General features: G+C 35.8%; 1 protein-coding gene across 2 annotated transcripts in view; it reads right to left on the bottom strand.

The window, feature by feature from the left end:
• Positions 1 to 7,478: 7,478 nt before the first annotated feature.
• The window catches only part of LOC102805992 (monocarboxylate transporter 13-like), a 31,288-nt gene continuing 12,643 nt past the window's right edge, over positions 7,479 to 26,123 (bottom strand). The window contains exons 2-4 of one of the 2 annotated variants that reach the window (XM_078013763.2): positions 9,660 to 9,803; positions 8,497 to 9,321; positions 7,479 to 8,266 (exon numbers count right to left, since the gene is read on the bottom strand). In XM_078013763.2, the coding sequence (XP_077869889.2) occupies positions 8,139 to 8,266; positions 8,497 to 9,321; positions 9,660 to 9,803 (1,097 nt within the window). In that variant the 3' untranslated portion in view covers positions 7,479 to 8,138. The remainder of the gene's footprint in view (positions 8,267 to 8,496; positions 9,322 to 9,659; positions 9,804 to 26,123) is intronic. The other variant, XM_085492708.1, reaches the window with a different exon arrangement.

Below are 26,123 nucleotides of genomic sequence, written 5' to 3'. Positions count from 1 at the left end.
CATGTACTATTTTTGCTAAATGTGTTCACGCTGAACCTAGAAAACTTAAATTAATTCATCGGCGGTATGCTGTGCCACTTGTCCAGAGGAATCAGGGATGGGGATTTGTTGTAAATTTGTTACATAGGTGGGTTCCCATCTGATTCACCGTATTTCTACGATCGCGTTTGGGGTTGCACTGATTCTGTATGGAACCGCTAAGTCAGCTGCAGGTAATACGGGCGCGAATAACCATTCAAACGCTAGTTTATTTAAACAGAAACAGTGGTGTACTATTACAAACATCGCGCGCACTGCTTTTCGGGGAAAACAATATTATTGACTCCGATTCCGTTTGCGAAGCAGACATTGGGAGTATTTGCAGTTTGTGTATATAGTCTGTTACTGTGTGATCGTCTGTTCCAGTGATACCGCGAAAACCGCGAGTTGTTTTTTGATACAAACTTGATTGGGTTCTGAAATATGACTCGGGCGGCCGGTTGGACAGACGGATTGAGACCGAATCATAAATATAATTATAAAAATTACAAATTCTACAAATAAGAATGTGTAAATTGTGTCTCTAACACATTTGTTAACGTATTAGTGTATGGCCTATGACTGTCAAACTCATAATTACCAACGAGTAGCTAAACAGCAAGTAAGAAAAATCAGTAAGAAAAATCATAAAAGTTGATACCACTAATCGTTGAATTCTATGGTGGGATTTACTCACCACCATACCATCTACTTGGAAGTTGATGGGAAGAAATAACCCTGTCTACATCTACAGCATAGTTGTAATCATTCCTAATTAATTACAAATACCACAAAAACATGCCAAATAGATTGTATACGAGTACAGTTATTTGCGATACCAAATATTTGTTTTAAAACTGTCTGACTTTAACAGACGTAATTTATTATTGTACCACAGTCCCAGCTGATGATCGAATATCTTGTGACTCTTTGAACTTGTTTTCGCCAATTTAAAGTCTACACAATATTTGAAGTCAAAATTGAGGTCAAATTTAACATGAACTATTGCATCTTAAACGGGGGGTCGTCACCTGCACACGCGTGGGAATCGAGTCCCAAACGATGATAACAACACACGCTAAAACGCAAAGGCTCATGGGTAGAGTTTTTGTTTTTGTATACAATGACACGTATGACCACATGACGCATGCGTAGATGACGACTCCCCCGCTTTAACGTTTGCTGCTCAACAGGATGAAGTATGTTTACCTGTGGTTGTGCCTTTCACAACACTTTATCAGCATTACAATTTACCGCTTTGCGATTTATTCGCAGCGATTTTCACCTCATAGTATAGTAGTTAGTTGTATACGATAGGTTCGTTGAATTATTATGACTCATAATAGGCTCTTGTGAATAAACTATTATGAATGACAATAAAGAAAAGTTTGAATAGTTATGACGTCACAATAGGGCAGTGGAAAAAAATTATTATAAACTACCAATAAACAAAGTTTGAATAATAATGACGTCACAATAGGTCAATGTGAATAAATTAGCATACATTATTATAAATTAAATATGTTTTGATCGTTCAAGTAACGATGGCGTCGTGAATAAATTATCAAAAATTAAATATTTTTAATCATGTGAGTAATGACGACGTCGCGACTTGATTATAACGTCACACCGGTCATGAATTTCATAATTGAAAATGATAATACTAAAAATGCTAATAATATATTATCCGACAACAAATTTAAGATAATTGAAACTAATATTTTAAATGATAGACTTCAAATCAGTTGTCAAGAATATAGCACAGGCGTTGGTAAAACAAAAATTATTAAGTAAATTCATTTATTCATGCAGGTGGTATTGACTTGCTTTCACTCATACTAAACATTGTAATGTCACTTTAATCAAAATTGCACATAATACATTAATAATACTTTCTGAGCTGTTCACGTTATTTTAATGGAAGGCCTGCTTGTTAAATCTTATAAGTCGAGCTGATTGTGAGAACAACAAAATATATTCATACAGCATTTAAGTACAACTATCACATTGACAGGACTTATTGTTCACAACATGTTTGCTCGATTTTCGAACACTAGGAAAATTATTTTTTCGTAACATTTCTTCAATTTGTCTTTCAATTTTCCCTCTCCAAATGATCCACAGCAAATATGTTACAGGTTTGCGATTAATTATGTCTTGAGTTATTTTGCTGTTACCAATGCCGCTATTTTTTTTGCTAATACATGCCCAATCAAATTGAAAAATCGTTTCATCTTTTGTATTCTGGCGGGGTCCAGTTCGTCAGTATTGTTGTAAATTTGATAATCACACATAATTTTGTTCAAATTCAACGATTCAAATATTCGCTGTTAAACATCTCATACATTTTATCCTAGTACCCATGGTTATTATGTGTTCAATAGATTAAGTATTCTTATTTTGAATCATAAAAATCAGTTTGTCTTTTAACCATCAATACTAAATTATTTGCGCATCTACTTCACGAGATTATTTCATTAGGATATCAACTCTTGAGTTATATATTTTTTATTGCTAGTAATTTAGCAGTGATCATTTTAATGGGGATTTTGTCTTCAAAGAAATCAATACCCGTTCTACACAGTAAATCCTGGAAAAACTTTCATGTTTTTCACTAAAACACGCCGTTACAATTGAAAGCAGATGTTGTATTATATAATAAAACATCTGTATTCTCTATCAAAATTGTAGTGTTTTAGTATTTTTACAAAAGTGTTTTTGGGAGTCATTGAAACACTTTTTGCTGAAAATTAAGGACATTGTAAACACACAAAAATACACTTTTCAAAATAACACAGTGTTTTACGGGGACATAAATGTGTCATTTAAATGTTTATTGATAGGATATTTACGGACTATTGCATCCAACTTTATGCAAGCACTAATAACGAAATTGAGTGAAAAGTCTGGAAACTCATTAACAAACATTATGGTATATATGTTAACTAAGTGACGCAATTCAACGCATAATGAGATGGACCATGGCATTACATTCAGACAATAATTGTATGTCAAGCACCAGCAGGTTGTGGACGAATTAATTGAATGTACCCTTATATGGTCTTGCCAATAATATAGTCTTACCAACCTAAGTACAACTAAAAATTGAGACACGTGGTGAATTAATCACCTCGTGACCTATGATGAATTTGTTTTTGTGTATCTGTTGATCGACTTAATTAGCTGATTACGAATGAATGGTTGTGTTATGTATGGCATCGTTTAGGCCATGCGAAGTTCTGGACGGAACTCGACTCAGTGATTTGGAACTAATTACGATATAACCGTCGCTATTCGGACTACTATTTCTGACAGTTTGTATTCCCAATTATTAATGTAGTGAACGATTAATCAAAAGATATGACGTGTTCAGTACTTAGTGTGATTGGCTTTATGATTGAAGGTTACGCCCTAGAGTCTTTTTACTGCTTTGTAATTGGTTAATGTTTTGAAAGCGAATAAAGAGTTGTTTTAGTTGGTCTTGGCGAGTACACCACGATAGACGCAGTCCAGTCCTGGAGAGTCTTGGGGCGAGTCTTGACCAGCTGCTGCCTGCCAGAATACATATCTTAAACATGGAAGACTAAAGTACAGCAAGAAATCTCTATTTTTGTATAGTATACTTAATCCCCTATTAATACACCTTGAGACAATCAGTTTGCATGAGCCATATACATATATTTGCATATTCTCATAGTAACTGTCACGCTTCGAAAGGGTTGTAGCATTATAAACCATCTTGTAAGTCGTATCTAGAAATTCGCCAAACAATGATTGTACAGGCTGTGTTACATGGACACTACTGGTGAGAAAGAACCTATGCATTTGACTGATTTTTAGCAATAGCGAGATTAGAACTGGATGGCGTGTGACTGCCCTGAAATCTTCGATTGAACAGGCTGAATAAGATGGTCCTGTAATGACTGTTGTCACAGTGTGTCGGTCTTGATTGTTTTTTATAAGAGAGGAACTCGAGTTATTCGTATATTTATTTATTTGTTGTGGCACCAGGACCAGGATGTTGACCTTATAAATAATAAGCACAGAACAGTTTGAAATTGGAGATAGTTACGACAGGAAGACCTAACCCTGTATCTCGATGGTTTCATTTATTAAACGTAATATACAATATGACGCCGACATTTTGACAAAATAAACGGTGCAAAACATATATCCCCGGTCTCAAAAATGAAACATTCAAGGAGTCCATATTCTACCTCTCATCACATTGCATGTTTGAAAAAAACAAGAGCACCATGCCAACTCTACTTTCAGAATTGAGATCGATACTCACGATAGACATCTGGTACAAGACATTGAATATATACATTCACTCTCGATGTCGGCATGAATAGGCCAAGCTCCAAGGAAACGACAAGCGACGTATTCAAGTCCAGTACATGAGTTGTGTGTTCTAACATTAACGAAAAATGTTGCTATAGGGAAACTCACGTAAACCGATTATACGTGTCGAGACAAGATTTAAAAATACTCGTACGGGTTTTTCCCAATAAAATGAATAAAAAACATAATAATAATGTTTTAACATCAAGTAGTTTAGGTTAAACTATAGTTCATCTTGAATAATCATGACGTCATAATAGAATCAGTGCATAAATTAGCATGAAATATCATAACGACCATAAAACGATGTCTAAATAAGACATCACAATACAAATGTGTGCATAAATTATCATAAATTACCGTGTACCGGAATTTGAATAATTATGACGTCACTATATTATTGTGTGAATAAATTTGCATAGATTAAATATCAAATAGAACAAGTAACGCAGACGTCGTGAATAAATTAGCATGAATTTTAATTTTTTTAAACGGTACGAGCAATGACATCACACCCCGAATGAATTTTCTGAATGAACGGTAGATGGCGCTCACACACACACGCACATACATTAACCTAGTAAAACTGCGGGGGGGGGATATCTGTCATAAGAGTAGATTGAGTCCGGTAAAATTCTCGATATATCTGTTCACATAAGCATCCTTTAATTGTCTACCAAATGTCCCTCGACATCTACACAACAAGTAATACAAGACGTATTGACCACACACACGTTGTATAGAATGATGTTTGAAGTATGCGATGATGGTAGATCTTCGTACGGATGTTGTTGTTTTTTTCGAGAAATCTCTTAAATTCCACGTAATGGTGGACTACATACGAATTAAAATATTACATGCTATATATTTAACAGATCGTTTCGCAGAGTAACTTTGAAAGTATTCTCGCATGACGTAAATAATGAGATTACGGGGTAACGTAGCGATTTTCGTTTTCCCGGCGTAGAAGATACATCCTTACCTCCTTGCAGAAGATTCATCGGCAGTAGAACAATTTGGACTTTTCGTGAAAGAGTTATCTTCTCGACATCTGCAGAAGCTTGAAGTATGCAATGATTATTGATCTACATATGAGAAATCTCTTAAATTTTGCGTGTTGACTACTGTACGAGTCAAATTATTCTTCGTGGTAGGTGAAATTTCAAACAAGAACGTATTACCTAAACCCACTTTATATAACTATCGGTTTTATATTATTTTCTCTTTTTTCTTCTACGACAAAGGAGTGATTCTGATTAGAAAAGAGTGACGGCATAAAAAGAGTGTACAGACTGCTTTACACATTGGAAGAAAGGAAGTAGGAAATATACAAAAAAATGACAAAATATTTATATGTAGAATCAATTATTTGTTATTTATCACTGTTTATTATTACTAACTTTTGTCTGGTTTTTAATCGAATTGTTTACGTACTTACGTATTTTTCATGGCGATAAAAAAAGAAATATTTAACAACGCTATACCAATAATTCTCGCTTACTTTGTTTAAATTTCTTCCTGTACCCATGTTTTTATGCAGAGTCGACGCTCTCAGTCGACATATTCTGCAAGCGTACGAGTTGGAAAGATTGTCTCTGTCGCAACAAATTTGATTTCTTCGCATGTCTTAGTTCTGTTGATCTCATGAAACAGTCTCCTCCGGTTTTCTATATTTTTTATTTGACTGCCACAAACAATGCACATTGTTTCCTTGGTATAGGCGATTTAATAGTTTTCTTTTTGGTTGGAGTAACTGTATTCATTGTGTTCATAACGTGAACAACCAACACATTCAGGAGGTCAGCCATTTAGAACAAATTTGCATACATTATGTTAATATAATTTATTTTGTGACGTCAGCATCAACTATGAAAAATTCATATCAACTACAAACCTGCAGACGGGCAGTCTCTCGCATTCTAATTCAAAAAGTAAATACAATTTGTTACGCAAATTGGTATAGAATACTAAAAATAATTCGAATGCAAAGTTCAAAATATTCATATGAGAAATATGAGAAATTGTTTAAAATACACAAATGTCAATTTCAAATCATTTATTAATCAATTTTGTATAATTCACTTGAGCTTTGTTGTCGCTAAAAGGTCATGATAAATGAGCTAAAGGCGAGAACAGCAAATTGAATCTTAAACCTAGTGTGTGTGAACAACTTGACCGTGATATGTATTCTCTCAAACGTTGGGTGTACTACAGAAATTTGTTTGGGCTGGAATCTAGAAACACAGTACATAGGTACTGCAGGCAATTGACATTATTGAACGCAATGGGTTCATGTTATGGGGAAAGTAATTGGTCTTTCGTTCACAACCTCTTGGCGGAGTTGATAGGTAGTGTCATGACACCGAATATTTATTGATTGTGTGTACCTTTTATTCTTTCTCCGTCATTGAAATACACATAATGAATCGCGATTTCACGGTCACGTACTCAAAGAATCGAGGAGTATTAAAGCAATTTAATGTATTTGGTAAGGTGATTGATCAATAGCTGCTAGTGTCATATAATGGCATATTGTACACAATAAACACGTCATATTATCACGAAGATGATATTTCTCAATTTAGTTAGCGTTTTGTCCGCTGGTGTGCACATCAGAAATAATTATATAGATTACTTTTAGTGTTTGGCATTTTCAACGAGATTGTCTAATAAGTCTTATTAATTAAACTTTAATAATCCTTTTCAATCGATTACTTCACTATAGTTGTGTTACGTTAATTTTCGCAAATTAAACGCTGCTTCGCTAAGTATGTGATCGCTCACATAATGGCAATGATATAAAGTTATCGCCCAATGTTAACCCATTTATCATATGACCTTGCCAAAACGAAATAAATTAATTTCATGAGAATTTTGTTTTAGAGGTAGTTTTATGAATCCTTGCATCCGGGGACTTTCTAGTTTGGGTTTGTAATGTTCCGCAATGGCGAGCATTTGCACGAACTTTCAATTTAAGGCCATGATTCCATGTGGGAACTTGCCTTGTTGGTTTGCAAAGGGGCAGCAACATCATCATTGCTAGTCAAAAAATGTGCTGATTATTTAATGTATATTTGTTGTATTCGTGGCATTCGGAATAACAAAACTACATGGACTATATATTAAATGTTTAACTTTAATGAATCGATTCATTCATGAAACATGTTGAAACTCAGTCTACAATCGATGAATGACCCAGTAAGGTTATATTAATACTACTTTTAAACAGATTAAATTGGCATAATTAACAGTGTACAGGATATACAAAATATGGATTACGCTTTAAGCTAATCTCATATGCTAATCACATATCTGATAGACGCATTTGCGTTCATCCGGTTCGGTCACTTAACAGTAACAGAAAAGAACGTTAGCAGTAAGTTATCACTGTACACAAGAATAGTAGAACGTATTTGAGGCTAAATAAAACATAAATTTCAACTAAATGACAATTTACATTATTTCCAAGATGGCAACATACGTAGCGTTCACACCATCATCGCCGCCAACTTGATCATCATTATGTCGTTATGCCTCTCGTTGCGTTTGGATTTTGTTTATTGCCGCACTGTTAAAATAAAGTATCTTAATGAAAATTATTCACCTTCACATCGTGCAGGTGACTGAGTTAAAACGCAGTAACATACGTGATGCACATCAGCTAATTTTCCCAGAAACTGAAGTGCAGCTGCCTGTCTTGTGTAATCACACGTACCAGGTCTCCCATGATGTGGAAAACCTTCTACGTACGAATTCGTTGTTTACGGACTATACGATTATTTTGTCTGCTGGATTCGCAAAGTGATTGGTTCTACTGTTAACATAAGTATCCCAGCAAATGTAGAACAGCCACCACAAAAATAAAATGACGCAGTGTAGTTTTCGGTTACATCGTATAACCATCCTAAAATGAAATAAAATATTACTGCAATTGAGATAAGGGTAATATTATTTATGATAATATGCGATGGTTTAAAACTCTAATTTAGAGTTGTTGATATAACCAGACTTTGAAATGAGTTGTATGACTATGATATTGAAACACAATTACATGTTTTATAGTACGAGTTAAGGGTTTCTTTTTTGAACATTTTAAGAAACTTGTAAAGTTTAAAAGTAATAAATATATATTACCAGCGACGGTTGGTCCAATCATTGCGCCCAATCCGGAAAACGCTGATGCCAGAGCAACGGCAGCAGTAAGGTTTGGTCCGCCAACATAATCTTTCGTAACATGGGAAAAAAGGCTGAACACAATGCCAACGAAAAAACCGTACAATGCAGAATATACGGCATATGTAACATAGTACATTGTCAGGTGGGGACTGAGTATTGTAGAAATGCCAGCCAAGAGTAAACTAACACCAAACAGACGTCCACTATTAATGCATTTGATAAGTAACAATAAAGCTGGGGCGAGCCTTCCGATTATGCCACCTATTGCAAATATAGAAATAAGAAGTGAAACTATACTAGGAGTCGAGAGTTGGAGATCATTTGCATAAAGCACGATAAATGAAGGCACGGCAACAGAGCCTAATCCGATACCAACAAAGGCGCAGACAATTTCAAGAGCAAATGGGGGATGCCTGCAAATTAATTTTACATCCAATGCATGAACTATTCTGCCGAATGTAGCACACCAGTCATTACGATGTCGCCTTGTAGAATCTTGATCATCAGTGGGACATGGGACGTGATCGAGTTTCATCTGACTGGTTGTGTCTGGAGGTGCAAACAAAGATGCTGAGATAAACATATGGGCGTTGATTGCTGACATCACAATAAACGTGCCTCTCCAACCGTACGTGTCAATCAGTAGTTGAATTATGGGTGTAAGTAAAAATGGACCAATTCCAGATCCCAATACCGCTAGTGAATTTGCTAGTGTGTATCTCTTCTTAATGTGCAGAGGTATAATTCCAAGACAAGGGCTCAGTATTAAGCTGTATCCCAGTCCTGTGGGGGGAAAAATGTCAACGTTATACATTTACTCGTTAATACTCTTTTTTAAATTTGTGAGTCACTGTTTTCCCAATGACATATAGATGAAAACATGTTAGTGGGTTTGATCACCATCCGGCAGTACATTCCTTGTACTTACCTTATAGCACAACAAAGTCATTTAATCACTGATCTTTAATTTATCAAATATCACATCTTGGGTCAGTAAGCTGTAAAACCATCCCAGTATTATTAAAAATAGTGTGCACCAGTGATCATATTGGTCATCAAAAATTAACCACTACTTGCAAAAAAACATTTAAAAAGCAAAATTTAAGTGGAAAATAAGTCACCTATTAATACTCCATATGTTATGTATAGGGCATTAACACTTGGTGCAAAGGAACTGCAAAAGTATCCGATGGATGATATCAATGTTCCTGTCATTATTGTTGTTCTATACCCAAATCTCTTCACACAGACGTTAGATAGTGGACCTGGTGAGTAATAAAAAAAATTACAACAAATGTGACTATTGGAACTGAACCAGCAGTAGACCATCAAGTCATATATCCTAACATCAAAAATGTATTTACCAAATTTGAAAAAAAAACTGAAGAAGCATTTTAAAATACCACATTTCAAAATAGCAAAATGGCTGCCAGTCGCCCATTTTCGACCGAATTACTAAACCACAGCATGTGCATATGTCCCACATTAAGTACTCATCAAACTAGACATCCACTTCTGCGATACGTTGTTCAATATTCCTAGTCGGCTGAATATAGTGAAACGTTATACATCCCTGCATTTTACACTTCAGTTTACACGAAACATGCACAGGCAAAAAATGAACTGTAAAGTCAAACAAATGGTTCTATTGTATCGCAAATTACGTTATTTTGGAATGAACCAATGGCTTTTTCAATCATGACCATCGCAGTCTATTTACAGAATGTTATGCTTCGCTTATCAATTACCTTTATCAACAACTATTGTAAGCTGATAAACATCAATATACATTGCATAAGCAGTGCATGACTAGACGGCCACCGTTCAACCGGAAGTCACCAAAACTGTGTTCATGTGTAATGACAGAGACTTCACGTACGGACATTCCGTTTCCACGCCGTTACACTATTGTTTAGAACACTTGGCATGTTTAAGATGGAGATTATAGACATATATTACAGGAATTTGATAAATAGATTGTTTACTTATGGTATTTAGTAGTGGCAACTTTGCAAGGCTTTAACCGTGAGACACATGCATGGTAATCACGTGATCGTGCCAACGACTGCAGCGATTGGCTGATCGCATGTTTATTCTACCACGCCTAGGAGACTTGACTTTTAATGAGAGAGAGTGTGTAACCTATGTAGGAGGGGGAAGCAGGAGAAAACTGTACAGCGAGGGGTTACCTCAGCTGACTGTTTGGGTGAATAAAGCTGGACTATCTGTAATAAACTAAGGTGTATTTATTTTGGTCGAATCTGGTATCTCTACGTGTAAGTGATCAGCCAAGCGAGACGAAGTTTCCGATCCAGGAACAGGAAGGTCCATGTTCATAACACATGGTGGAGAACTAAATTACTTCTACGTCAATACCAATGTCATTTAGGAGGGAGACGCGCTCAAATACAATAGCACGAACAAATAGCCGAGACACCACAAATTGAAGGTCTGTTACAGAACTCCAAAATTATCTACAACATTACGAGAACCAGCTACAACAGTTGTCTGGCTGGCGACATGACATATAAACCCGTTTAGAGACCTACGCAAACCAAGTCGACGAACAACAAAAGCAAAACACGAGTGAATTCTGTAAATTCCAAGATATAATAAAAAACATAAAGACACCGGGAGAGACGAGAGAGACGCAGAAAAGTACTTTCTGACAACAAGAACCGTGATCACTACAGGTATATTACAACAAAAATGGTTAAGTCGTTTCAAAAATTACGTGGAAGTCAACGACCTCAATAGTCCACGACGAATAGCCGCCGTTTACTTCAAATGAAAGGTAATGCCGAGTCTTGGTTTCAAGAGACAATCCCAAAAAGCACACATATATAAGGACGTAACACAGTTTACGCGATTTCCAGAACACAGATACAATGGCTACTACAACGCAAGCAGGGTATAATACTAAGGATTATATCCCCGTTAAACGGCACACGTTCGAACGCAAGATCGAATCCCGCTTTGCAACATTACCAAAACGCAAAAGTTACTAGAACGCCCTCAGATGGTGTGTAAAAAGAAAAGGCACGTGTGTTAGGAGTTCAAAGGGTCCTTGCGTTCAAAAGGGTCCCATGTCCCAATGAACAGAAGCTTAGGTGGTACTGCATAGGTACTGTCTGAGAGCATATTTAATTCATGTTAATACATAACATTACGATATTACGAGTATACTTTTGAACGTAAATAGGATACTTTTGAACTTCTATTTATTTATAATTATTATTAGTAGACATTTATTGAAATCTTCTATTACACAACTGTAAGATATTACGAGTATACTTTTGAATGTAAATAGGATACTTTTGAACTTCCATTTATTTATAATTAATATTGGTAGACCTTTATTGAAATCTTCTAATACATAACATTACGATATTACGAGTATACTTTTGAACGTCAATAGGATACTTTTGAACTTCCATTTATTTATAATTAATATTGGTAGACATTTATTGAAATCTTTTAATACATAACATTACGATATTACGAGTATACTTTTGAACGTAAATAAGATACTTTTGAACTTCCATTTATTTCTAATTAATATTAGTAGACATTTATTGAAATCTTCTATTAAACAACTGTAAGATATTACGAGTATACTTTTGAGTGTAAATAAGATACTTTTGAACTTCCATTTATTTCTAATTAATATTAGTAGACATTTATTGAAATCTTCTATTAAACAACTGTAAGATATTACGAGTATACTTTTGAATGTAAATAGGATACTTTTGAACTTCCATTTATTTATAATTAATATTGGTAGACATTTATTGAAATCTTCTAATACATAACATTACGATATTACGAGTATACTTTTGAACGTAAATAGGATACTTTTGAACTTCCATTTATTTATAATTAATATTAGTAGACATTTATTGAAATCTTCTAATATATAACATTACGATATTACGAGTATACTTTTGAACGTCAATAGGATACTTTTGAACTTTCATTTATTTCTAATTAATATTAGTAGACATTTATTGAAATCTTCTATTACACAACTGTAAGATATTACGAGTATACTTTTGAATGTAAATAGGATACTTTTGAACTTCCATTTATTTATAATTAATATTAGTAGACATTTATTGAAATCTTCTAATACATAACATTACGATATTACGAGTATACTTTTGAACGTAAATAGGATACTTTTGAACTTCCATTTATTTATAATTCATATTAGTAGACATTTATTGAAATCTTCTATTACATAACATTAAGATACTACGAGTATACTTTTGAATGTAAATAGGATTTTTTTGAACTTCCATTTATTTATAATTAGTATTAGTAGACATTCATTGAACACTTCTATTACATAACTGTAAGATATTACCAGTATACTTTTGAATGTAAAATAGGATACTTTTGAACTTCCATTCATTTCTAATTAATATTAGTAGACATTTATTGAAATCGTCTATTACCTAACTGTAAGATATTACCAGTATACTTTTGAATGTAAATAGGATACTTTTGAACTTCCATTATTTATAATTAATATTAGTAGACATTTATTGAGGGCACTTTTGAACATCATGTTTTATAAATTATTGAACTATTCGTGAAGTAGACGGGGAAACAAAACACCTAAAATATATCATTTGAGAAAATCATTTATTCAAATTAATATTAAACACACATTTGCAAAACAAAACAATAATATCAGGTTGCATGTATGCAAGGTTTAGGAGGGTCAGGATCTGACAAATTTCCACCAATCCGGTCTTCATTACAACTCCTTAGTTAATTGGTGTACTGCATTTATCCTGTGAATAAAAAGAAATGTATAATGAACCTTAATTTAAACCGTACAGAAATATACTACAACATTTTATTTTGTGCCAGCTTTCTTGAGAAGTAAATATATAATATAAAACATGCAATATATATGCTCCTAATGCAGATATCAGAATAGCTTGTTGACATACGGTTACTGCATATCTACTACTTAAATGATAAGATTAGTTATCAAGGTACAATTGGAACAAGAATTTCTTCATACAAAAAAGTTATAAGTTAAAGTGAATTAATGATGCACAGATTGACAACAACAACTAGTTAGATCTTATATAAGTGCCTTAAATTATCTGTTATTAGAAATATAATTGTCAGTGTTCTGGGTTGTATGTGGCGATTTTGTTTTGAGATATTAGCACCAGAAGAATTCATTATAATGCAAATTTTCCTGATTAAATATGCACAGATTTGTAACAAAACCTTTCGTTTGTCCCATACTATCCGATTGCCGAGTTTTGTCTGAATATGATCACTGGTCCTAGATTTATATTTATATTTATTTATTTCACCAGTATACAAACAAAATATTTACATGTTCATGTACGGGACAAAATTGTATAATACTAGTGGGGACCAAGGAAATAGCCCATTTGGACTAGTCTAGTCCATGGCGCTTAATATTAAATAAAATCAAAGAAAGCTTAGAAAGAACTCCCATGTGCTGAGAGTATTGGAGACACATTAAATATAATTTGAAATTACTTAGCTGAAAACTAATTATGCAAATCAGAAAATTAACATGAACAGATTTGATTGTAAAACTAATGAGCTCTGTGCAATGTAACAAAAACTCTATGTACCAAGTTTAATTGAAATGTGATTAGAACCAAAAAATTATGAATTATTATGCTAATTGGGGAAATAATATGAACAGAGTTTTACCCCAAACTAATTAGGTTTGTACATTGTCCTAGAAATTAGTACTTTAGATATCTGTGTGAAAGCTTAAAATTGGTTAATTATGCAAATTGGGTAATTAATATGTACAGATTTTAACCCACAATTATCCAGGTCTGTCTATTGTCCTACAGCATCCGTGTATAAACATTCATTGATATGTGATGATTACCGGTAGTACCTGAGATATCAGTGTGAAAGTTGGAAATTGGTTAATTATGCAAATTAGATGATTAATATGCACAAATATTTACCAAAAACTAATTGGGTCTCTGCATAATTTTAGATTCATTGAAATGTGATGATTAGTACTTTAGATATCAGTAGAAAAGCTGAAAATTAATTATGCAAATTAGGTAATTAATATGCACAATTATTTACCCTGAAACTAATCAGGTCTCTGCATAGTCCTAAAGGATCTATGTACCAAGTTTCATTGAAATGCGATGATTAGTACTTGAGATACCCGTGGAAAAGCTGAAAATTAACTAATTATGCAAATTAGGTGATTAATATGCACAAATATTTATTCGAAACAATCAACCTCTGCATAGTCCTTGAGTATGTAAGTACCAAGTTTCATTGAAATGTAATACTCACTACTTATATCAAAAGCTGAAAATTAATTAATTATGCAAATTAGGTACTTACATGTACTGATTTTACCATAAAAACTATCAGGTCTGCGCAGTGTCATATGACATCTATGTACCAAGTTTCATTGAAATGTGATGATTAGTACTTGAGATATCAGTGGAAAAACCGAAAATTGACTAATCATTATGCAAATTAGGTAATTAGTATCCACGGATTATTACCAAAAACTAATCAAAACCTAGCATTAGTTCAGAAAATCTATGTACCAAGTTTCATCAAAATTCCAATGACTGGTTGTTTAGATATCAGTGGAACAGTCATGGAACCACTAAAAAATAGCTAATTATCATGCAAATTAGGTAATTAATATGCACGGATTTTTACCAAAAACTAATCACATCTGCGCATATGTTCAGAGCATCTATGTACCAAGTTTCATCAAAATCCAATGAGTGGTTCTTTAGATATCAGTGGAACAGTCATAGAACAGCTAAAAAATAGCTAATTATCATGCAAATTAGGTAATTAACGGGCATGGATTTTAACCAAAACCTAATCAAAACCTAGCATTAGTTCAGAGCATCTATGTACCAAGTTTCATCAAAATCCAATGAGTGGTTCTTTAGATATCAGTGGAACAGTCATAGAAAGCTAAAAATTAGCTAATTATCATGCAAATTAGGTAATTAACGAGCATGGATTTTTACCAAAACCTAATCAAATCTGCGCATTGGCCCAGAGCATCTATGCACCAAGTTTCATCAAAAACTGATGTATGGTTCTTGAGATAGCAGTGGAACAGTCGGACACACATACACACACACACACACAGACACACTAACTGCAAAGAATCCCATGTTGTGCTTCGCACATGGGAGTCAAAAATTAAGTCGTCATAAAAGTCACAGTAAACAAACAAAAGTAATGAATTAAATAAATGAGATCAACCAGTAAATAGTATAATCAATCATCACAATGAATGAATGATATTAAAATTATTTAATAAGAGTATTCAAATTTGCATACTTTTAAAATGAATATGCTCTATGTACATAGATAAATATCACTCACTGAGAAGCATTTTCTTCAGCTCTTGTTTGAAAATGCTTCTACTGCCCATGCTTTTTATGGTTGGGGGGGCAGAGTTCAGATGTTTAATAGTGGCGTATTGAAAATTATGTTGTGTAATGGTTAAACACATGTAAGGGACAGTGAAGTTACCAGTAGACCAGATGTGGTTGGATAGGGATGATAAATGTGCTGGGGGAAATAATCGCTGACACCATGGACAAATCGATTTGTTTTGAGGTCAAAATTTGTAATTGTAATTTGTAATTTATTCATTTAAAACAGTACATCCATAAATGGTTTTTCATGCACAGCATATAGATATAAAATTTTACATAAAATTGAACAATCCACTGCAAAAATGACGAGAACACAATAAAGAAATGCATAAATAGGGTATAAAATAAAATGACTACGAAATAATAAGATAAAATTACAATTAAAAACAAGTCATTGAAAATTGCAGTCCCCGTAAAATTTTTCAAAGTTCTCTTTGTGCTAGTCATATTAAAGCGGAGGAGTTGTCGCGAGCGTGTCCTTGAAACTTGAGTTCCAAGTGGCGTATACAACAGATTGTTTATTTACATCAAAACACGTGTTCTGTGTAGTAGTAATATGGCCAAAAATAAAAACTGTCGTTATTCGGCCATCTATGATCTGATTATGAAACACACTGATATGTATGATGTATGCCAAATACAAATGAAAATGGTACATAAATTGTGGAAATATAGTAGTAAGGCCAAAAAGTCAGATGTCTGTCAATCGGCCATCCTTTACCAGATTTTGAAACAAATTGTCATGGACATACATCCTAACATGTATAAAGTACATGTATGGGCGAAATTTGAATGAAAACTGACAGAGCACGTCCAAGATACCGCATAAAAAAAAACAAGATGCCTGCCAGTCAACAATCTTTGATCCAATTGCGAAATAAATCGTCATGGACATGTATCCTAATATGTATAATCTATGTACCAAGTTTGAATGACAACTGACAAAGCATGTCCAAAATACAACATTTTCAGAAAACAAGATGGCTGCCAGTCGGCCATTTTGAATCGAATCACGAAACCACGGCATGTGCATATGCCCCACATAAGGTACTAGGCACATGCAAAGAATGAACGAGATCAGTCCACAGGATTCTGAAATATGACTCTAGACAGAGAGACACACGGACGGACACACGGACGGACACACGGACGGACAGACTCAGGAACTCACGGACGGCCAGGGACATGTATCCTAACATGTATGATATATGTACTAAATTTGAATGAAAACTGACAAAGCATGTTTAAAATACAACATTTTCAAAAAACAAGAAGACTGCCAGTCGGTCATCTTTGATCCAATTGTGAAACAAATCGTCATGGACATGTATCCTAACATGTATAATCTATGTACCAAGTTTGAATGAAAACTGACAAAGCATGTCCAAAATACAACATTTTCAAAAAACAAGATGGCTGCCAGTCGGCCATTTTGAATCGATTCGCTAAACCACTGGGCACATACAAAGAATGAACGGAATCGGTCCATGGGATTCTGAGATATGACTCTGGACGGACGCACAGACGCACGGACGGAGACCGAAAAATAAGTCCCCGTTTTCGGACTTCGTCCGAACGGGGACTAAAAACATATCAGTCCGAAAAAATGATAAAATGCATAAATGGGTTAAAATATGAATTTATAATTACAACAAAGGGGTAAGATAAAATTATACAATATTGTTAGCAGGTGTAGTAATACATATGTAAGTGAGAAAACTAAACCCCTTTTCAGATAGAAGTTTTTAACAAGCAGCCTCTCGGTTGAGATAGCTCCGCTGTTAGCAATGCACATTTCAATTAAAGAACAGAAGATATGATTAGAAAATGAACAATATGCATAGTATCAATGCAATGGGACTTGTTTTCAACAAGAATTCAAAAATATCATTTTCACCATATATGATTGTGGTTTTTTAAGTCTAAAATATCACTTTTACTAAAAATGATAAAAATATTCATCAAAATTAGAGAATTGAAGTGTCATCATGAAATGAACAAATTTGAGAGTGGTCCACATGTAGTACCTATATATGTAATATCAAAGCAATTAGACTTGTGGCTTTTAACAAGAAGCCGAAAATATCACTTTTTACCAAAAATAACAAAAATATTCACCAAAATTAGAAAATTGAAGATATCAATACAAAATGAACAAATCTGAGAGAGATCTACCCAAGGTACATTTCCACCAAGTATCAAAGCATTCAGGCTTGTAGTTTTCAAGAAGAAGTCGAAAAAGTAAAACATTGACAAGGACGACGGACGAACGAAGACGGACAATCACTCATATAATAAGTTCCGCTCGACAAAGTCGACAGCGTTGCTAAAAATCATCCCCCTTTTCATACAGACTGCTCAAAATTTAAATCCCTTCTGACCGCACATGTATGTGTTGCATCCGGTTAGTTATACATGTACAGTTTCCAAATAGATAAAATGCTATTTACAGGTAATGGTGGTTTTGTGTGTTAAGTTCAATAAATCACTTTGTTCAAATGTCTTAATATGTAAATAAAACAAGAAAACCATCAGAGATGGTTGATTCCCAAGCTGTTCATGGAAAATTGGAATCATTCACAAGCAGTTACAGCTTTGGGTACCTTACATTGCTATTACAGTGACTATAAGGCAGTGTATGCTATTTTTAAATCTGGTTGATTACACTGAACAAATCTGTATGTAGTTGCTAAAAATTTTTGTTCTTGCAATTTAAGTTAAACACTGAAAAGCTTTAGTGTGAATAGAGAGAATTTGTAAATTGAGAGCAACAGTTTTAAAAATAAGCATGACAGTCAATACAGTTTGGAAAAAGTCAGCATAGAAATGCCAGACACAATTTGGTCTATAAGCATTAATATATGCAAACGTATGCAAATTAGCACACACACAATATGTTGTCAGAACCAGAACCATAAGTACACTAACCATACCAAGTTTGGAGAAGATTGGCATAGAAATGGCAGAGATATGACTGTTCGTACACTTGTAACCAATATGCTGGACCAAACATTGTGAAAAGGGATTGTCAATGGAGTTCCAACCTATCATGCAGATAAATCAGTAACGGAAACACAGACGTGCAGATTTGCCAGTTAGAACCTTCGATAAAAGCGATCAGGTCGATCATGAAATGTACATGATTGTTTAGACAAAACTCAATCAGATCAAAGGCCGCGCATTTGGAGTTTAGATACATGTTTCGCAGGCAGTTGGGAGGTACCACTTTTATGACAGGCATGGAGATGCGCAACGTGTGAGAATTGTTTAACTTAAATACAACATTTTCTGTTTTGTATACTATGCTGTTGTAAATATGTGTTACATAATAGTGTACAGTAGTGTACGCCTGTGTTGCCTTTGCTGTATTGTTTCTAAATTTCTCTAAAAAATGTTTTTTAAGTTTACTCAAAAACAGTACTTCAAAATAGTATAAATTATAAAAATATGATCATACAAAATCTTGGATAAAAGAATAAAGTGTGTACAGTTTGTGTTTTTTTCTTAAATTAAATTTATTATATAAAATGTTACCAACAGGTTCTCATTCTTTTTAAAACAGAATAAAATAATAAATTCATAGTAAACATATTTTTCTTTAGATCTTGACCAAATTGCAGACAGAAAATGTTACATCAACAACACAAAACATATGGTAATGTTCAGTATATACTTTTATGGGGTACAAATTAAATAATTTTGAATAAGGTCACAGTGACCTTTAAATTATGATAAGACTTGTTTGTAACTCAAAATTTGTAACTCAAACATACTTGCCCTCCTTTGGGTAGAGGTATTACAGTGTATCAATTTATCTCGACAAGTTAATAATGCGTATCATTGTACATTCGATCAATTGGAGGCACACATGGAATGACTTGATGGGGCTTGCGTTGCCAGTCTGCTTCTAATGTTCGTGTTCAGAGCTGTACGACGCACAGGCATATTTTTAAAAAAATCAGATTTCTCAAAACACATTACCAAAATTACAAAAACACTGGAGACAGCACCATGCAGATTGTCTATCAGGACACGGATGTTTTTTACCTCCATGATCAGGATAAGTGGCGACCGAATAACTGCGACGAGCTGTTTGTCGGGCATATTTTAGAAGCAACATGAACAATATATATGCTAGCTATGATTGCTGATTACATTGTATCTCCCAATTCATAGCACCCGGACTGCAGCTCACACCATCACATCACTGCACTAGTAAACGAGCACTCTGTCTTTGGCACTGGAACCATCGTCAGCGACAACTGTCCACGAAGCGATTACAATCATGAAACACCTACCTCCCATTATTTAGTATTTGTACATATTTGTTAACAAATTGAATGCAATAACTACCCACCTTTTAGCCGCAGTGATGTAAAATAGCAATCTATGTGGAAGATTCGCGGGACGGTTCAACAGCAACAGAACGGCCATTGATTTCCGGTAGACAAATTTAAAGTTTTCCCATGATGCCAAATAATTTGTCATCCAATCATGTTCAAGGCCTTTATTACCAAACTTCAACAATTTGCCGAATAATAAAACATGATTGACAGTATCAAAGTCTTTTGACAGGTCAATATAAATTGCACCTGTCATTTTCCCACTATCCATATTGGAAAGAATATAATGGGAGACATCGAGGAGTGTGGTTTCGGTAGAGTGGGATGACTTTAACCCAGACTAATTATCAGCTATTAATTAATTAAAGAAAATTATACAGCTGTGTATAAACAGCACGTTCTAAGTTCTTAGTAACAATAGGTAACACTGATATGGGACGATAATAATTCATATCAGCCTTACTCCCCTTTTTATGAAGAGGTGTTACCTTAGCCACTTTCCAGTGCACAGAGACATGTTAAATAAATATGTTAAATACGGAAATATGGCAGGAGCTCCATATTTCAGTAATTTTGCTGGAACAAGGTCAAGGCCAGTAGCCTTAGTAACAGACAAGTCAATGAGTTGTTTTAAAACAAACTCTGGATGAATATTGACAAATTTGAAGTCTGGTAATGGGCCAAAAAACCTGTGTTAATTTTACGCCAATAGTGGCAAGGAAATCATTAAAGCAATTAGCCATATTCACTAATAACCTCATTACCACATTTAATGTTTGATAGACTAGCTGATACATTTGAGGGTAACAATTCTATTTTGGTCATTTTATTTCTATAATGATATTTTTTTTTATTTTCGACGCCAAATTATTTGTCTTATTTTTCCAATTAATAAAGGATGCCCATGTTTCTTTTTATAATAATCCCTTTGGTGGCATGCAGATAAAATTATATCATTACGACACCAATCCAAATTAGATTCCCCTCTATAACGACGTTCTTTTATTGGTGCATGCTTATCACAAACACCAAAAAATACGGAACACCAATACGCCCACGCATCCTCAATATCATCATACTGGACCAAGAAACATTTTGTAGGTCGTTTTTAAAACTAGAAGCTTGAAAGTGTTTAAATGACCTAAACTTAACATTCCTACTTGGTGGACAAGTACGTGTAATGTACGAGGAGTATGCGTAATTTTCTTGTACAATATGTTGTCACTAGTACCATCAATAATAACATCACTACAGTAAATATGTTCTGGACGATTTGATGCAATTATATCTATCAAAGTTTCACTGTTTTCAGAAATTCTAGTTGGTTTAAAGATAATTTGCTCAAATTGAAAACTACACAAGAAATCACGGAGTAACTTAGCATTCGACTCGTTTTTGAGTGAGTTGCAATTTAAAATACCAAGAATAAATATTTCATTCTTCATTGAAGAAATATATTGTACCTGCTCTTCAAATTTGTCCCAAAAAATCTGGTTCACATGTGATGGCCTGTAAACGCCACATACATAAATGGGAGATGTGGAAGGAAATATTATTAATCCAAATTGATTCTATATTAGAACTTAAATTTTCACACACTTCATAATGCATAGTGGAGTTTATATCAATCAAAACACCATCCCATTTTCACACGTTTATGCGGCAAGGCATTTCATGTTACTGTTGTCATGTTTGTGCAGTAGATTTACTAATTTTATGTATAATTAATGAACAGCCATGTTATGTGCTTAGCCAACGGATCTCATCGACAATTAATGAGGATGATAGAAAACGATTTATTATTTTCTTTCCCAGTACAACTGAAGATCATGGTCATATATGTCGGTGGTATATATAGATGTTAGTCTTCTTTTTGAAGGTGTTGGGAAATTGACTCGGTGAGACCTTGCACATTACCACGCAACTGCAGTCTGTAGCTGTTGTGTATAGGTTGAGTAATCTACTAAATTTATGCTTCCTTTTTGTAAATTTTATATGCCCATATTAGAATATGTATTTTTGGGATTATTTTCGATTACTGTAAAATAAGTAATTTCCTGTATGTACCTATTCATTTTATCGTACGAACGTAATGCATAACCACGTATTGGGAATACGCATTAAAGACAATGTATCCTTGTAGTTGAGCCTCTTTGATATTTTTTGTTTTGATTGTGTGAAAAGGAACCCACGTGTCCCTCCCTCATCCACTTGTCGCCAGGCAACCAAACACAAACAGGCTATCGGACCAATATTTCGGATCCGAAGTGGACGAAGGGGGAGCATAAATTTTTCCTCACAGTATAAAAAGGGGCCAGCACACACAGTCCCCAGAGAACGGTCCTCTCAATCCAAATCAAGGGCAATGGATAAGTATTGTGTCGAACCAGCTCTAACTTTACCCACAAACACGCTAGCACAAATAATAAGACCTTAATAGTTCCAAACAACAAACGGTATATTATCAAACAACTGGCAGTCCATGCAATACAAGATCAGTAAACTGCAATACATCAGCAGCAACATTAATCATAAATCACAGCTACTACTACACAGTTGTGGCTGAAACAGCACTCAATGCACAACAAGGTATCTCTTACAGTTCAGTGAAAACAAGTAATCAAATGTCTCTTTACAAATGTCACTGCACAAACTATCAGCCAGCACTATACCACGCTCTGCACCAGTACAGTCTCGATCAGCTACCAAGTGCGTGCAACTCCTTATATGGCAATAGTCTTAATGACGTCACAATATTCACAAATCGTAATAACGCATGCCACAAAACTCAGAAAACACAGAAAAATAACAAGTCACAAGTTTAACAAAAAGTCAATAAATGTGAAAGCTTATACACATCAAACTAAATCAGTGGAAACCAGCAACCATGTTGTTGACATATTTCCCGTTCAACTTGAGCAAGTGTCAAAAATTCGCGCGCTGGCAAACACAATTTTGGCGGCAAACAAACCACAAATCGAAAATGTAATGCTTGCACTCAAGATCCGACACGGACAATATCTCAGCACAACAACATTGAAACAATAAATAACCCAGGGAAACCGAAACAGGAGCGGTGGGGGAAATAACCCAGGGAGAGAGTGATTTTGAGCTCGCTAATAAACGGTCACTACATTACATCCAACTCGTCGTCGACCTGAGTATCACTACAGTTTATTATCGTGACAAATGTAATACTCGGTTATGGCGAAGTCGGCCTATCACACATGAACCAGACGATTTACCTCAGAGTCTTCTCTCGACTTGCTCGCTTACCAGCAAATCCCACGCCGTCTTGATCACTCGTCGATGTCCCAAGTTCACCACACAACAGCAGGCAATCGGGGTTACAGCGTCAGCCTCGTGGTTTCTGGGAGCGCAACGTCTTTCATTCATGGAAAGTTCGTTTCACAGGATCCAAGACTCCCTCAGTCTCACAGTTGACTCCAGCGACAACCAGGATGATTCCCCTCCTCTGCTACAGGTGTTCAGTCGGGAATCAATACAGTTATTCGCCTGATTTAGGAAAGACATCCCCAACCCGTGTCTCGCTCCTGTACACGGTAAATTCTAACAGTCTAAAATAAGCCACATACCATGGCATCGGGCAAACGCCATGGCAATCAGTTTCCACATAAATACTAACCCAAAAAGTGATCCACACTCGGTTAATAAACCGGTAATAAAACAGCACTTCGTAAATCACTTAAATACTGCATAATAGTACACTCGGTTACCTAGTCAACGCTAATACAACGTGTGACACACCCCGGCCCCAAACGCATTCACGTCCCCGGAATGCAAGACAACAGCCAAGACCACTGTCCTGCCTTCCAAGTGACCAGTAATCAATCAACTATCACATCTGCCAATAACCTTCCAATAAGTCTTCTCATATGATTGTTCATGCACTCCTGATTCAAGGACTGTGCTCAACTCCAGTTGCTCCTCTACAGACACTTCTTGCTAGTGTGGCACATGCTGATCAAACAAAGTCTTCCATCCCCGACTGTAGTTGTAGATTCCTAAAGCAGAGATAACAAAACATGCAATACAGAGGCAGGACCCAGGACAATTTACAAGGGTAAATAGACAAAAAAGCGCCCTCTCCCTATCATGTAGTAGAGAACTACAGAAGAAGAGGACACTACACAAATAAAAGTGTATACAGCACGCACACTCACACAAAGTCAGGCAAACAATACTCCATCCCACAGATATCTCACCTCTCAATGACAGTCCACCATCTCGACTCCTGGCACAACAGATGCTCATTGTCCACATGACACTAAACTCTAACAACCTACCTGTCAGTCAACCCCAACACCCCAAAAGTCTACAATACTCGTGTCCTGTGCTACACCACAGGAAGGAACGGCTCAATCCTCTATGCACAGCAGACATAGAACAGAGTACAAGGAAAAGGGACCCTGGGTGGTAGCAACCCAACCAGGGCAGTGACGAAGCTCACTTTAAACAGTACGTTCACAAAGGTGCTCAACTCCCACCCTCAGAAGAGGAGTACAATTCCTCACACCACAACACAGACTACAATGGGTGTGCAGGCAACCGACGAAGAAAGGTTACACAAACGTCTAATAGCAGGATTGTGAACAATCACCTCCTGCTCCAATGATCGCCTTGTTCCATCTAACAGGCACAAAAGCTGGTGCACCAGGATTGATGCTGGACCTAACTAGAGTGTGCGAACAGTCAAATCCATATCGCAAACAAGGCTTTCTATCTCTCAAAGGGTAGCGGCGACCATCAGAGTCTGACCTGGTTGTTTTGACAACACAATCAGCCTCAGACGCGACAATCGCTCCTTCACCAGGCTCTGCTGCCGTCTCTATGACAGCTTCTGTGTCATCTGGCACCACTTCTGCACTCACCTCCAACTCGTGATCCATTTCCACCTCTGGGGATACAGTGACATCAGGGTCTATATGCAATAACAGTTCTGGGCCCTCCTCACTGGTTCTTAACTCAATACCATCACTCCCCACCGACATTGGTTCAGGGGTTGCATGAGCAGCAACATCACGAGGTAGACGCTTCTCAGCACATTGCTCATGCGGGTAAGTAACAATGTACCCACGGTCAGAGTCTGTATCTGTGCCTTCAGTGTCACAGTCAGCTTCCGATGATGCCTGTGTAGTTCGTTGCAACGCTCTGGTCCTTGGCTTCCTCACTCTTTTGACTGGTTTGACCAGTTCTCTTCTCATTGGGCGTGCTTCTCTGGGCCTTGGCAGCGCATGAAACGGTAACAACAAGTTACGATGCAGGTTTCGTACCTTACCACCCCTCTCAGGCTTAACTACATAAACTGGTATACCACGATCATCCTGCCTGACAATGACATATGGATCCTTCTCCCATTGGTCAGCGAGCTTGTGCTTGCCACGCACCTTGACATTGCGCACTAATACACGGTCTCCAGGCGAGAGTTCAGACTGCCTGGCCTTCCTATCATAGTAAGACTTGCTGATGAGGCTCTTTTTGTCCATGCGAAGCGATACAATTCGGTAAGCCTCATCAAGACTGCGCTGCCAGTTTCTCACATACTCATCCATGTCTTCTGCCTGTTCATCCTCAGTGACCAAGCCCAAGTATATGTCCACAGGCAAACGAGGATGGTGCCCATGCATGAAGAAATACGGGGTGTAACCAGTCACATCATGCTTCGTGCAATTATACGCATGAGTCACTGCACTAACATGCTGTTTCCAGTTCTGCTTGTCAGAGTTGGACAGCGTTCCCAACATACCAAGTAACGTCTGATTAAATCGCT

Source organism: Saccoglossus kowalevskii, chromosome 18 (genome assembly GCF_978046115.1).
Source record: "Saccoglossus kowalevskii chromosome 18, keSacKowa6.1, whole genome shotgun sequence".
In the NCBI taxonomy this organism is placed as follows: Eukaryota; Metazoa; Hemichordata; class Enteropneusta; family Harrimaniidae; genus Saccoglossus; species Saccoglossus kowalevskii.
Note: the sequence above shows the minus strand (reverse complement) of the source record. Positions and strands in the feature narration are given on the sequence as shown.